The sequence below is a fragment of the Anopheles darlingi genome, chromosome 3 (assembly GCF_943734745.1).
Source record: "Anopheles darlingi chromosome 3, idAnoDarlMG_H_01, whole genome shotgun sequence".
NCBI lineage: Eukaryota > Metazoa > Arthropoda > Insecta > Diptera > Culicidae > Anopheles > Anopheles darlingi.
This window is the reverse complement of record NC_064875.1, coordinates 39,202,092-39,215,938: the sequence shown is the minus strand read 5'-3', so window position 1 is coordinate 39,215,938 and position 13,847 is coordinate 39,202,092. Positions and strand designations below refer to the sequence as shown.

Genomic DNA, 13,847 nt, shown 5'->3' with positions numbered 1-13,847 from the left:
AAACGTTGACATCGTCGTACCTAAGTGCGGAGTGCGAATCAAACGAGAATCGAGAAACGAGAATTAAATCATGCTCCACCAACTGGCGCGGTGCTCTGGTGCTGGGCTGCGTGTGTTGGCCAATTGGCGCCTACCAAACACACCCGCCCGGGATCCCGGGAAATGAAACTAATTTCAAACTACAAATCACGATGACGAGAGAGACCAACACCAAGCTTCCCATTCCAGCATCTTACTTGAGCGCCACACTGGTGCTGCTCCTGCTGCTGCTGCTGCTGCTACCGTCGACTATCTTAAACAACTGTTATTTACACCAACGACGCCACCACATGGCGCACGGCACCACCACCACCACCGGGTATGATGTGGGATGAAGGATTTTTCTTTTCGCGTTTCGCGCGAACAAAACTTTCTCATAAGGCTCCCCGCTCTCCTTTGGCTCCTTTCCGGCCAACACCACGCTATCACGAGCTCCACCTCAAGGGGAGCAAAGATTAGAAACTTCTTCTGCTGCTGCTGCTGCTGCTGCTGCTTCCTGGGACCTCCACCACCGGGTCGCTGCCGTCTTTCCGTCGTGTTTTGACCAACCGGAACCACCGGAAACAGTTGACTAAGGGAGTCACGACCGGTGAGCGGCATCTAAACCTAGCGGACCAGCAGCGGACCAGAGTGCCACTGCGCGTGCTGTCCCGCGACACCTGTCCCGCGAAGATTCACGCCGTCACCACCACCACCACCATCACCGCCACCGACGCCAAATGCCGACGACGCGAAGAACGCGAGTCTCGAGGAAGTCGTTTGCTGCGGCTTTTCGGCTGGCTGCTGGCTGGCTGCCTGTGGTGTGGTGCTGCCTCCTCGTGCTTCCGCGTTCCAAGCAGCGCACGACGACGACGACGGCAGCGGAGAAAAAGATTTCATTATTTATTAAACAACCACCAGAAAACGCCGGGGGTTGGTACAACTAACACCACCCGAAGGCACGGCGACGACGGCGACGGTAGCGACAACTCCATACTACTAGCAATTCATCGTCGCGTCGAAACCGCGATAAGCCGCCACCCAAGGGAGGCAAGTCGCCGGTGGAGGCGCCAAGAGCGAGCGAGAGATACACCGACCGCGAGAGCGAGAGAGAGAGGAGCACTCCACGAAGGCCACGATAAAGAATGAAGGGAAGGAGGGGGAACGCGATCTTCTTAAATACGCGATTTCAAAGACGTTCCAGAGCGCGGGTTGTCGCGGCTATCACGTGCGTTACTAGACTAGACTGTCGCGGACATCGTCGCCATCGTCGTCGTCGTCGTAGTGGCGCGAAATCATCGTTAAGTGGACGCGATCTCGCGTGGTGGTCGTCGTGTGATGATAGTGACGATGAGTAGCATGAAAACACGTACCACCAACCACCCATATCGGGGCGCGCTGTTGGCGCCAACCGCCTTTGAAGCGAGTAAAAGGGAAGCGTTACTACTGGAGGGTGTAACGCTTTCAACGAAGCCGACGAGCTCGTGAGAATTCAAACCAAAAGCCGCGGTTTTACCTCTCGGATGCTGTCGGTGTTTTTGCTCTCTTTCTCTCTCTCTCTCTCTCTCTCTCTCTCTCTCTCTCTCTCTCTCTCTCTATCTCTCTCTCTTTTTCTCTCTACGGAAGATGGTTTTGATGATTGATTGATAACGATTTAGTACTATTCCCGGCACCCAAAAAGGATGCGTTGGGAAGCGCAGAAAGAATTCCGGTTAGAAATTTGTTTTTAAAAAAGAAAGCAAACAATCGTCATATTGCTTGTCACCATTGCCATTGCACTATGAATAAAATTTACATTTTTATCTTATACTATTTCAATAAAATGGTACAGATAGGATGGGGCAGAAAGATGTATAGGTTGCATCTTTCGTCAGATGTCAAAACGCCACATCACTGGATTATTGAAGCTAATGAATGCGATTTTGAGAGGATTTTGATTTTTACTCATTCTAACTTAAGTTACAGTTTTCTAACGCAATTCAACAGCTAATTACTAAGCTAATTGGACAAATTTTTTAAATAAATTCTACAACATCCACAACATTGGCTGGATCAATAGAGAAGCTACATTAAAGAACAGCTTCCTGCAAATTTCTCTACTACATTTGCTAGGTTTCTTAGAGTTTTTGTGTAGCTTTTTACAAACAATATTTTAACTCTGGATAATAATGGTACTAAGTTTTTTTTAAAAAAGCTCTTGTAACTCGTTGAAACCACGATTAGAAGGAAGTATTAGTAGGAGCAAATTGAAGGAAAGATTTTATTAGAAAACAACTGAATCACAAACACTTTCTGTTAAATGAATCCTAACAGACACTATAATAGTACGATATCATTTTCCCCTAAAAAAAATGATGATCGTATGATTTTCTTCTCAGGATCATACCAAAAACAATTAATTCTCATAAACTATAGTTTTTAAATAAGTTTCACTCTACTAGAGTGAATGCTTCAAAATCAATCATCAAAATGATCTTTACTAAACAATTTCCATAGATCATCTAGTAACCAGCCTAATGTATCTAATTTGAGACATCTATTAGAACTCAATCATAATGCCACGTTACTAATCTTTTAGATGATCTTTTCTTAGACGAGAAGTAAGTGTACCGAAACCACTAACACTGCCCAATCTGTTTAGAAGCTCTTTCAAAAGATTCAAAAAAGGGTTTTATTCAAAATGAATGGTTATCAGCACATGCACTGCCACGCATCGCCATCGATCTTATCATAAGCCCATCTCACATACAGCGATCTATGGTTAGTGGGATCGGATAAACGGGAGTCACGGAACAAATTACCCTCGAGCGCCACAAACACTACGTCGTACCACCGTGTCTCTCAAGCCAACAACACAACAGCGCAACCTCACAACGGCTTCACGTGCCTAGAAAAACTAAACCGTGCGCGTGTCTGGCGCGCTCGCCGGAGGTGCTGCGTCTAGAACTAGCGATTTTCCATGTGTGTCCGGTTTGATGCCGGCACCCTACCCACCCTCCCACACTCCTCTCTTGACTGTTGTTCCACGGTTGGGCCGGAGGTCGACTCTTCTCGTGTTCCATTTTTTTTCTCGTCTTTTCTTTCATCCCCATGAAGCGCACTCCACGCCGGCACCGGCATGCTCCACGGCTGCATCTTCATCTGCATCAGCCAAGAAGCAGGATGAAAACTATGACTAGCGGGAACGCATGCGGCCGGGGGGGCCTTCCCTGTGCGTGTATATGAATAGAAAATAGGCAACGGCAACACTACACACGGTGGTGGAGGAAGAGAAAGTGTTGCCGGTGTTGCGGATTTGCGGCTGAAGGGTGGAGGAAGAATGAAATTATGGTTGGAACGGGAAGAACCCACCGGGAACGCAGCAACAGAATGTGCAATGAAAACCAAGGAGAGCGAGAGTACAAAAAAAAAGCGAAACCAATATGGCCGTTTCGTCGAAACCAGAAACGGTTTGAAAATAGTACAACACGCAGGGAAGGCCGCCGAAACCTTCCTTCCGACCGACGATGGAAGATGCAACGGTGGTGCAGCGGCATGCAATTGAATGCATGCTGGCACCATGCATGCCATGATTGCCGTTTGTGGGGACGCGCAAGAAGGTTTGGAGGCGGAACCGCGAAGCCAAATAAACGTTCCACACATCGGACTGTAAACACAGCTAAAAAATGAGACTTGGACTTGGATTCTGCCTTGGGTCTGCGGCCGCATGGTCTATGCGCGAATTAAAACTTCCTCCTTGCTGGTGCTGGTGGTGTGGTGGTGTGGTGGATTGTGGCGCGTAAAATTTACGAATTTATTTGCTCAACTATCCCTCGCCAAGATCCCTTCTGGATCGCGGATCGCGAATCGCGCGTCATTGGAATAGTTGTGCGATCGCGCCTAGAGGCTACAGTGCGCAGATAAAAAGTACGATTCCGAACGTACGCCTACGCCCAGGGCAGCGAGCAGGGCCATAGTTTATGAAAATGCATCTCAGATCCGCCCCGCGTTCGTTTACATTTCGTATATGCAATTGGCAGTAAACTCTCGAATTCTGTTTATTATCGGGCGGAGTTTTTCATTCCCCGACGAAGCAGGCGATGATTCTGGCGTGGCTGGAAGAGTCTTTTTTTGTTTTTGTTCCACCACCGTCCACCTATTTCAGGCATGTTTTATACCCACAGCACCGCAAAACAGACAGACGATCTGCTGCTAGCAGCCATAATGATGCTTCTGGGGATACTTTTCTCTCGCTACGCGTCTCTAGTCTCTAGCTTCCGTGTACTATTTTTAGTGGCGACAACTCTACGGTTAGCCGAGTTGAAGTTTTCAAAACCGTTTTGTCACAGAAACAGAAAAGAATCATCGGCACTGGTGCCGTGTCGGTACACGGTTCTTCTGCTTAGGGCTTAAGCAGCAGCATGCCAGGCTGCACACACACGGCGACTGCTGCGAATGTAGGTCAAGCTTCTTTAGTTCAAAACACCCGCAACACTGGCGCGGCGCTAACGACTTTTTCGGGGTGATCTGATCGGTTGAATGATGGCTTAATAACATCCATCCATCTACTTTGGATCATTCATACTCGGCTGGGTCTCTTCTTTAAAGGCGCTTCGCAAACGTTTAAGAAGGTTCTATTTTAAAAACGAGACAACACTGGAGCAACATTGTATTAACAAGCTTCTTCGAGACGTGCACAATCGTCTTCAATAACGATTTGATGCGCGAAGATTAGTATTAACTTGCAGAAGACAACAATTTAAAACATCAGAGAAAGGAATCTGTAATCCGCAGATTGTAAGCATGTCCTGCATCTTTGTTGTAACCATTATTTAAGATTTGAGCAAAAAAGTTGCGGAACGAAGGATCGAAAAGATAGCATAACGTTAGTAACCGTTTAGCGTTACGCGTTCTCCAATCGTGTATCTCTCCAGCAACTATCGCTGTTCGGAACACCCTACAAGCCATCATGGAACGGTTCGCAACAAGCACGTGCAATTCGGATGAACTGCGCAATATCCGACGCCATAATGGCTCAGCTCAACTATCTCGTTTGCACTACTCCTTCGCAATAGGGCTGCTCTCTATCGCTCCAGCAGCATCCCCAGCATCCCGCACCAGCATACAGCATTTGCTCAGCATTTCATCATCGTGCCACGAAGGAGTCAGTAGTAGTGTAGGAGCCAGAACGGGACAGAGCAGAATTATGGAACGGCAACAACGAAAAAAACGGGAGCGCAAAAAATGGTTTTCCAGCATCCCAGCGCGAAGCAGAACGAGAAGAGAAGAAAGGCGGCAACGACGGTGGAGAAGCATTTTCCACAAACGCTTTTCATTCGACGTCACGTTCCCAGTAGTGCCAGCGTGTGGTGATGCACGGGGGCTCGTGGCTTGTCGTCGTCGTCATCATCGTCTGCCGACGCCGACGATACGCCAAGGCCCCCGTCCGGGTTTTGCGTCCTAGAGGAGAGAGAGAGAGCGTCCCGGTCGCCGCCGTCCGGTATTATTAGAAAATTAGGTTCCGAAACAAGCCAAGAAAACCAAGCCAGGTCCCCCGGTGGAAAAGGCCACGATGACGAGCAGCGGCATAATGAAACCAAAAAAGAAAGGATGCAAATCCATAAATGGTCCGTAAGATCCGCGCGTCGTCGTGGGATCCGGGTGATCTCCGTGAGGTGCGTGAAGTGCATGGTGTCTGTGTGTGAGCCTTCTCTCCGTTAGGGTTACGTCGTACAAACGGACCTGTACAAGCGAACGACGGTTGGGAAAGGTCGGTCGCAACCGCGTATTGCGAGGTTCCTTATTTTTGGCAAACTCCGCGGGTGCCCCTGAAGAAGCTGCAGCTGCAGCTGACAGTGACGGTGACTTTGGCGAAAAATGGAGCCGCCGCCACCGAACGCGTGTGTGTCTTGCAGATGGAAAACTGCTCCTTTCGGTCCCCTTCCCCGTGATTCTAGTGTATTGCATTCGTTTGTCGCAAAAATAGGGAAAAAAGATTCGTGGAAGGCAGACATCCCATGCTAGTGTGTAGTGTGGTTCCAGTTTGCTTTGTTTTTTTTTTTGTGTTTTTGGAAAAAGAAGTGTTGCGGAGATAGAAAACTAGTCCGATACGTTCTGCTTACCATGGTTAGTGCTTTGAGGCCCAAGTGTGTGAGTATTGCTAAGTTTAACTTTAGAGGGATTTTGGTTTATGCTTATTTATTGTTTAATATTCTAACAAACACACACTCTGAAGGTGGCCACCGTTGGCAAGCAATTAAAAGGAGCAACAAAAACAAGGTAGACTGTGAGGAAAATAGTGAAAAACTGAACGGACTCGTTCTGTCGCTTTACGTTTGTTGCGAAGAGAGGGGGAAAGAATGGAAATTATGGAATTTGATCATACAAACAACAACAACAAGCTCTTGGTTGTTCGCGAGAACTCGGGGACACACTCAGGGCACGCTAGAAACTGCTCACTTAACACACCGATTCACCAACCGATACACAAACGCACACTCGCACACGGACAAACGGGCAGTAAGGAATTGGAATTGCGCTGGAATGCTGCAGCTGCTGGCCTTGCAAGCGGGCTTTCGAAGAGCGCGAGAAGAGCTCGAGGCAATCGGGACCACCACGAACGCCTTCCAGACGTTCACTGGACCGGGCGGACCGTGGCAGCATCCTTGCAAGGCCCTCTGGAGCCTCTTCGTTAAGATGCACCCGGTGGGTGGGCATCCCACCACCCTCGTCATCATCATCGTCACCATCACCTGGGGGTAGGTGGAAGGTGATAAATAGCTCGATGCAACGATGGGGTGGTCGCGGTGGCCCACACCCAAGAAACCAAGGATTGATGCAACGTTGCCAAACCTTACATCCCCGGATCTGGATGCATTGATGCTAATGATAATGACGATGACGATGACGATGATGGGTTAGAGGATGACCACAAACCGATGACTGGCAATCGACGCGAAAAGGATAAATGCCAAAGGTGAAACAGTAACAGCGATATTGAGAGAGAGAGAGAGAGAGAAAGAGAGAGCAAACAGGATCCACGAGGACGGCGGTGCAGTGAGGTAGGGAAATGCATTCTGCATGAAAGCATTTCCACGCCTGCCATCCAGCCTGCCCAATACGCACAATCCCGGAAAGAAAATGCCGATAATGTGGGCATGCAGTGGCCTCGGAAGCGGGCCTGCGGGGATGGCCCAGGAGGATGCTAATAAGAACTCGGCAGCAGCAACAGCAACAACAATGTTGTTGTAACGGCGTTAACGGTGTGCATCTGTATCGTGCATTATCGATTTTCCTTCCGGTCAGCTATATGACGGTGCGATTTATCCAGGAGAGAACGCGAGAGAGAGAGAGAGAGAGACAGAGAACGCGCGCGCCGGAAATGTCTTGTTGTTGTGTGAAGGATTCTCGGTCCTCCGGGCCCCATCCGGGGATGGAAATGATTATTCTTTTACATACATTCCCGTACGTTGTTTAAGAGAAAAGTTTTTCGCACAATTCATACGGCGCGCGGCGTGTGTGTGTGTGTGTGTGTGTGTGCGCGCGAGAGGAAAAGCTATATTTGAATGCCGCACCAGCAGCAAGGTTTTTGCCAAATGAGGAAAATCTAATTTCCTTTCGACTAAAGGGAGTTTGGAGTTTCGGGGGGAAAAGAAACGTTCGATAACATAAGGGTTTCCACTCGTTGCCAACTTGGATTCATTGCGATTTGTCGAATTAGTTGCTAAGGCAACCGCATGTTAATCCAATCCAATCCGATCCGAGTCTAGACGCGGGGGTCTCTGGATATGAAGTATTAACGTTCAGACGCACGCCGCGTGTGGCACTATTTCCCCCCCCCCCCCCCCTTCCCCCAAAATCCACGACACTCGATGCAACACGATCATCTACAGCTGTGAAGCGAATCGAAGTGGCCAACAGTCAACCTTGACATTCGATCTAAATGGAGCATCACATCGCACCTTGTCTGTTCTCAACGCTCGCTTATCCCTTTTGGCCCATTGCCATGCCACTGCAGGGGAAGCCTCACAATGTCCTCATCCTCGTATCATCGGACGGACGGACGGACGGACCGAGTATGGGAAATGCTCCTTTCGATGGATGATGTTCGTAGATCATGTTTGGTGCGAAAATGTCTCCAGGAGAAGCAGCAATTTATGACGCAAAAAGGATGTTGGAAACCGGTGGAAAACGTGACCGAGGGAAAGAGAAAGATAAAGAGAGAGAGAGACCGAGAGATAGAAAGAGAGCAAAATAACCTTCGGTCGAGTGCACGCTCATATTCGATGGTCATAATAATGGCGACTCTGCTGCCATCAAACAGGATTAGACGGAGAGCGGGGGGAGCAGGTGGACTTCACATAATGGTCGCGTCATAGGCCGTGCAGTTGCGTGCACTGAGCTCCCCTTTCCCTCTTCCCCCAGGTCGAACTACGAAAGGTCGACGATGCTAAGGATCGTTCAAAACATGTACAAACACACGCACGCATGAGCTCCTTGCTGGAGCAGGTGGCCAGTGTGGCAGCTAATTCAGTTAATGGTACAGTGGATGGCGCGACCGCACCGATGGGCACCACGGTGGGAACGGGAGCTTATCGATTGTGTCGTCGAGGAAACCTTTTCGGTACTCGCCACTCGAGGAAAGGTATAAAACGTGGTGCCCACCGTCCGGTAGGTCACACTTCTGGTTGTTTTCTCAAACCTCAAACCCGTAACCGTACGAAGAGGAAACGAGCGCGGCTAACCGCGAGCCCAACACAAAAAAAACCAAAGCAACCAACGAACCTAGTGATCAAGGAAGGATTCGAGACCGTTCCTTACGATCGTGATCCGCGTAGTGAGGTTGATCAAAAGCATCAACAACAACACCAAACCAAACGAAAGCAAAAATCTAGTGTATCTCGTGAGCGCGATCCTTCTTATCGATTGCAAGTGCAGCAGAAAAGAACAAGTAAAAAACACCGCAGTGATGGTTGTTGCAGTGAAAGTATTCAAAAAATCTTCGCCCAATGGCAAGCTGACCGTGTACCTGGGCAAGCGTGACTTCATCGACCACACGGACTACTGCGATCCGATCGATGGCGTCATCGTGCTGGATGAGGAGTACCTGCGGGGCCGTAAGGTCTTCGGACAGGTTAGTTCGACTCATCATCTCAAGTCCAAGTTCATGCACTGAGATGAGATTTAGAACAGTTTGTGTGTTCTGGAATACTTGGTTCCCTCGGTCGGTTGCATAACGACGGAGTTGAGTTGAGTACTGTTTTGTGAGGTTATGTTTACGGCACATGTACCACGAGTAATTTAATTAGTGAGATAGAGAGCGAAAGCTGAGGTGTTACATGCCAAGGAATTCCTACAAGTTGACGTGCGTTACGCATCCGAGCAAAGAGCTAATTCTCTCTTCTGTCTGGTCCTTTGTTTGGCCCGTTGTTTTTTTTTTTTGCAGCTCATTACGACCTATCGCTATGGACGCGAAGAGGATGAGGTAATGGGAGTGAAGTTCTCCAAGGAGATGGTCCTCACCAAGGACCAGATCTACCCGATGGAGAACGCCAACATGGAGATGACGCAGATGCAGGAGCGGCTGGTGAAGAAGCTGGGTGCCAATGCGTTCCCGTTCACCTTCCACTTCCCGTCGATGGCCCCGAGCTCGGTGACGCTGCAGGCCGGTGAGGATGATCAGGGTAAGCCGCTCGGTGTCGAGTACGCTATCAAGGCGTTCGTCGGTGAGGACGAGAACGATAAGGCCCACAAGCGAAGTGCCGTCGCGCTGACCATCAAGAAGCTGCAGTACGCACCGAGTACCCGTGGCCGTCGTCTGCCTTCGTCGCTCGTCAGCAAGGGTTTCACCTTCTCGCAGGGTAAGATCAACCTGGAGGTGACGCTGGATCGGGAGATCTACTACCATGGGGAGAAGATCGCCGCCAACATCGTGGTGACCAACAACTCGCGCAAGACGGTCAAGAGCATCAAGTGCTTCGTCGTGCAGCACTGTGAGGTAAGGGGTGCAGACGGTGCAGACAATGACCATTGGAATGTAATCCGGTGAACTCTTTCTATCCGTCAAAATAGGTGACGATGGTGAACGCGCAGTTCAGCAAACACATTGCATCGCTGGAAACACGCGAGGGATGCCCGATTACGCCCGGTGCCAGCTTCACGAAGTCCTTCTTCCTGGTGCCACTGGCCTCGAGCAACAAGGACCGACGGGGCATTGCCCTCGATGGGCACCTGAAGGATGACGACGTCAATCTGGCTTCGTCTACGCTGATCAGCGAAGGCAAGTGTCCATCGGATGCGATGGGTATCGTTATCTCGTACTCGCTCCGTGTTAAGCTCAACTGCGGTACGTTGGGCGGAGAGCTGCAGACCGACGTTCCCTTCAAGCTGATGAACCCTGCCCCCGGTAAGTCGTCAGACACTTCATGATGGTCGTGACGGTGACGTATCATCAAGGTTATTAAGCGTAAGGGCCTCTTTAACGAACCATTTCCCTGTCCTCTCCACAGGAACCGTCGAGCGAGAGCGAGTGAATGCCCTGAAGAAGATGAAGTCGATAGAGCGCCACCGTTACGAGAACTCGCACTACGCCGACGATGATGATAACATCGTGTTCGAGGACTTTGCCCGGATGCGAATGAACGAGCCGGAGTAAAGCCGGAGAGAGTTCCATCGATCCATCGCTTGACCTTCCAGCACCTCCACCATCCTTCTAGTCTCCCTACGCGAGCAGCACACCTTCCCGTGGGTCCTGTAGCTTCTGCTGCACCCCAACGCACCTAACGCTACTACTGCTGCTGCTGCTGCGTCGCTTCGCTTCGCGCTTTCCGCAACCACTACACCGTGACTGTATGTATGTCTGTATGTGTGTGTGTGTCTACGAGTACCTTCAGGGACCGAGGAAAGCCCCCAGGAGGGACATAACTTGTCTCCTGCCACCGTCACTCGGCGCCATGCATGCAGAATGCACGCGTAACAGAGCGCCCAATGTGATAACCACCACCACCACGCGGTGATGGTGATGGATGAGGGGTGATAATGCTATTCGGAAATTCAGAAGCAGAGCAAGAAGCATTAGCATTTGGCCACCTCATCGAAACCACATCGCTGCGCCGCCTCTCCCTATGCAGCAGCCCAGCCTTCGCTTCCGACCACCAGCGGCAGGTACCTACCGCAAGCTCTTCTATAGCGTGTTTATCGATTAAAAGCAAGTTTAAGCAGCAAAAAAACATAAAAACGGGCAACGACCGTAAACGAAAAATCCACAAAAAAATGAAGCAAAACCAAACCGATTAGTGAACCATCATCGCCAGGAGGGCGGCTGGATGGCGGATCTTGTCCAGGTCGTTCGATCCATCGACTGATTGCTGTCCCTGGCCCTTGTTCCAAGGGTACTCTACTGACTCCTTGGTCGTCGCAATAAGACTGCGCAGCCCTTAAACAGCGATCGTCCGTAGGGGCTGGTGGCCGAAAACACGGGATTTTGGCAATTAGTCCATCGATCGGAACCGCGATCGCTGACGGTAAAATCGAAACCAAAGGCACCGGATGAACAGCTAAAAAGCGAGAAAATGGATTGGGGTTTCCTCGAAAAGGGGAAAACTCAATCAAACAAAAAAAACAAAACGAAACGAAACAAAAGAAGGCAAACGCCAACGAGCAAGCAAAATAAGCGAAAACACCAGAAGTGAACGAAATCGAAACAAATCTAGTGCAGCTCGATCGGGGGCACTCGGTTTGTCGGCATATGGTCGGCAAGGGGAGTGCCTTCGATCGACAGGCGCGGGGTAGGCGGTGCGCCTTAGACGTTAAGATGATTCTTATTTTTTCTTTCGTTTTTCTTTTCTGTTTTCTGGACATTCTTATGATATACATGAATCAGGATGAATCGAGGGAGACGCGAAAACGAAGATGAAGACGAAGGAGAAGTAGAAACATTGGTATTTGGAAGGTGTCCGTAGTAACTGAACACTAGTTGATTTGTGAATAAGACATCGAAGGCATAGGGCGGCGAAATGAATCGAAGATCAAGCGCAGGACCTGGTAGCGAACTAGGTAGTAGGTCGTGCTGTTTGGTCTTCTCATATGGGTCCTTTGGTTTGGATCCCTACGGCGAGTCAATTACTGTTTAGTTACCGAGATTCGATTGCTTTTTGAGGTTCTGTTTCAGTTTCAGCGAATGCTTCAAAGTGTAAGCAACATAATAAAGTATATATTTAGACAGAGAAATGGAATGAGAGATACAGAGGGAGAGAGAGAAAGAGGTAATAAAAACCAAACAAACGTAATTAATGTTAAAGACAAAGGGAAACAAATGAAGGAGATTACAAACAAAAGAACCAAAAAAAACAAAAAAGCAAGATCCAATTCCGAACTGTTGAAACAGTCGTTATTGCGAACAGGTTATACAGATCGGCAAGTGTATTTGTAATTGGACGTAAAATGCTTGATAAAAGCAACAAAAAAAAAAACAAACTAACAAACAAACAGAGACGTGAGTGAAGTTGTGTTTTATCTTCTTTGTATAAAAATAGTCCACCCAAAACCAATATCGAGAGAAAGAAAGATCGATTCATGATTCCATGGCACTTTTACTCATTCACTGTCACGACTTCCAAAGGTTAGTTGGAAGTGTAGTTGAAGTATGGATGGCATAGGGGACGGTTCATTCACACGATGTACACAGTACTCGTATGCACCACTAATTGCTCAATGTTCAACACTCTGTACGGTATTGGCACGAGGGTTTACAGAGTTGACTGACGTATCGAATAAAGCGTCAAACATTTCTAGGTGTTTATGTAAAACGGAATTAAAAGAACGATTTCACAATAATCTAAAGACTTGCTAAAATGGTTGTGTAAATAGAGAATGATACCCAAAAGATGGCCATGAGATGGCGACGATCGAGCGATTAAATGTGATACTAATGAAAACTGTTTAGGAATGACTGGAGTGCATACGTCACTATATGATAAAAACAAGTAAATGTAAGCAGTTTTAATATAGAATTAAAAGAACGAGATAAAATGGTGGAAGCATAGTAACAACAAGAGTGATAAAACAAAACAAAACAAACTGAACTGTACAGTATGCACTGTGATCTCCATCAAATTAACATTTTAAGCAACAAAAGACGGCGATAGAACACAGAGAAAAAAACGGCGGAAAATCTATCAACATTTTAGAGCAACCAAAACGTACACGAAAACTGATGCGATTAATGGGGAAAACCAGAGAAAAACAAAACGGAAAACCCATCACAAATAACCCACAAAAACTATGCGACTCTCACGCTCACGATCGATTTCCACTTGGCTATTCGGGAAACTTACCTTCACTTTAGTGGCTGCCTTGAAGACGAAGCCACTTTAAGATAGCTCGCTTCGGACGAAGAAGTGGCCGCTGACCTCCACGCACGGAAAAGTCCGGTCCGGAGTCCAGGTCAGGTCGGTGTGATTGATTTCTTCACCAAGGGACGAAAGTGACCACTTTCACTTGCTATAGTTTTCGATGAACCAACACCACCAAGACACCAGAGCAGTGTCGACACTCCGGCAGGACGACCGGTCAAACACTAGATCACCGTCCACATACAGACACACACACACACATAGACTCTCCGCACACGAGCGCCACTTGAGCACGAAGACGTTGATGAACGCGGTAGAAGGAGATGGCCGGCTAGTAGTTTGGTGGCCAACAACGGTCGGATGGCAAGTGAATGACCACACCGTGACCCTGAGATGCTTGGTCTGAGAGGTCAGACGTCGGATGCCAAATATTTCGTCAACCCAAAACCAGAGGCTTGAAACCACGTGTTGCCGTTTTGGGCTTCCACCGGTGTTGGG

General features: G+C 48.6%; 2 protein-coding genes across 3 annotated transcripts in view; one reads left to right on the top strand and one right to left on the bottom strand.

Moving 5' to 3' along the window:
• LOC125953630 (peroxisomal targeting signal 2 receptor) overlaps positions 1 to 2,882 on the bottom strand; it is a 4,896-nt gene extending 2,014 nt beyond the window's left edge. Inside the window, exons 1-2 of one of the 2 annotated variants that reach the window (XM_049683313.1) lie at positions 2,820 to 2,882; positions 1 to 20 (exon numbers count right to left, since the gene is read on the bottom strand). The exon at positions 1 to 20 is cut by the window's left edge and continues 189 nt beyond it. In XM_049683313.1, the coding sequence (XP_049539270.1) occupies positions 1 to 12 (12 nt within the window). In that variant the 5' untranslated portion in view covers positions 13 to 20; positions 2,820 to 2,882. Of the gene's footprint in view, positions 21 to 236; positions 1,262 to 2,819 lie in introns of those variants that run through there. The other variant, XM_049683312.1, reaches the window with a different exon arrangement.
• Positions 2,883 to 8,684: 5,802 nt separating this feature from the next.
• On the top strand, positions 8,685 to 12,425 carry LOC125957578 (arrestin homolog). Its single transcript, XM_049690371.1, has 4 exons — positions 8,685 to 9,130; positions 9,443 to 9,994; positions 10,069 to 10,402; positions 10,506 to 12,425. The coding sequence occupies exons 1-4, from the start codon at positions 8,966 to 8,968 to the stop codon at positions 10,649 to 10,651; spliced, it is 1,197 nt and encodes a 398-aa protein (XP_049546328.1). The 5' UTR covers positions 8,685 to 8,965; the 3' UTR covers positions 10,652 to 12,425.
• Positions 12,426 to 13,847: the final 1,422 nt, after the last annotated feature.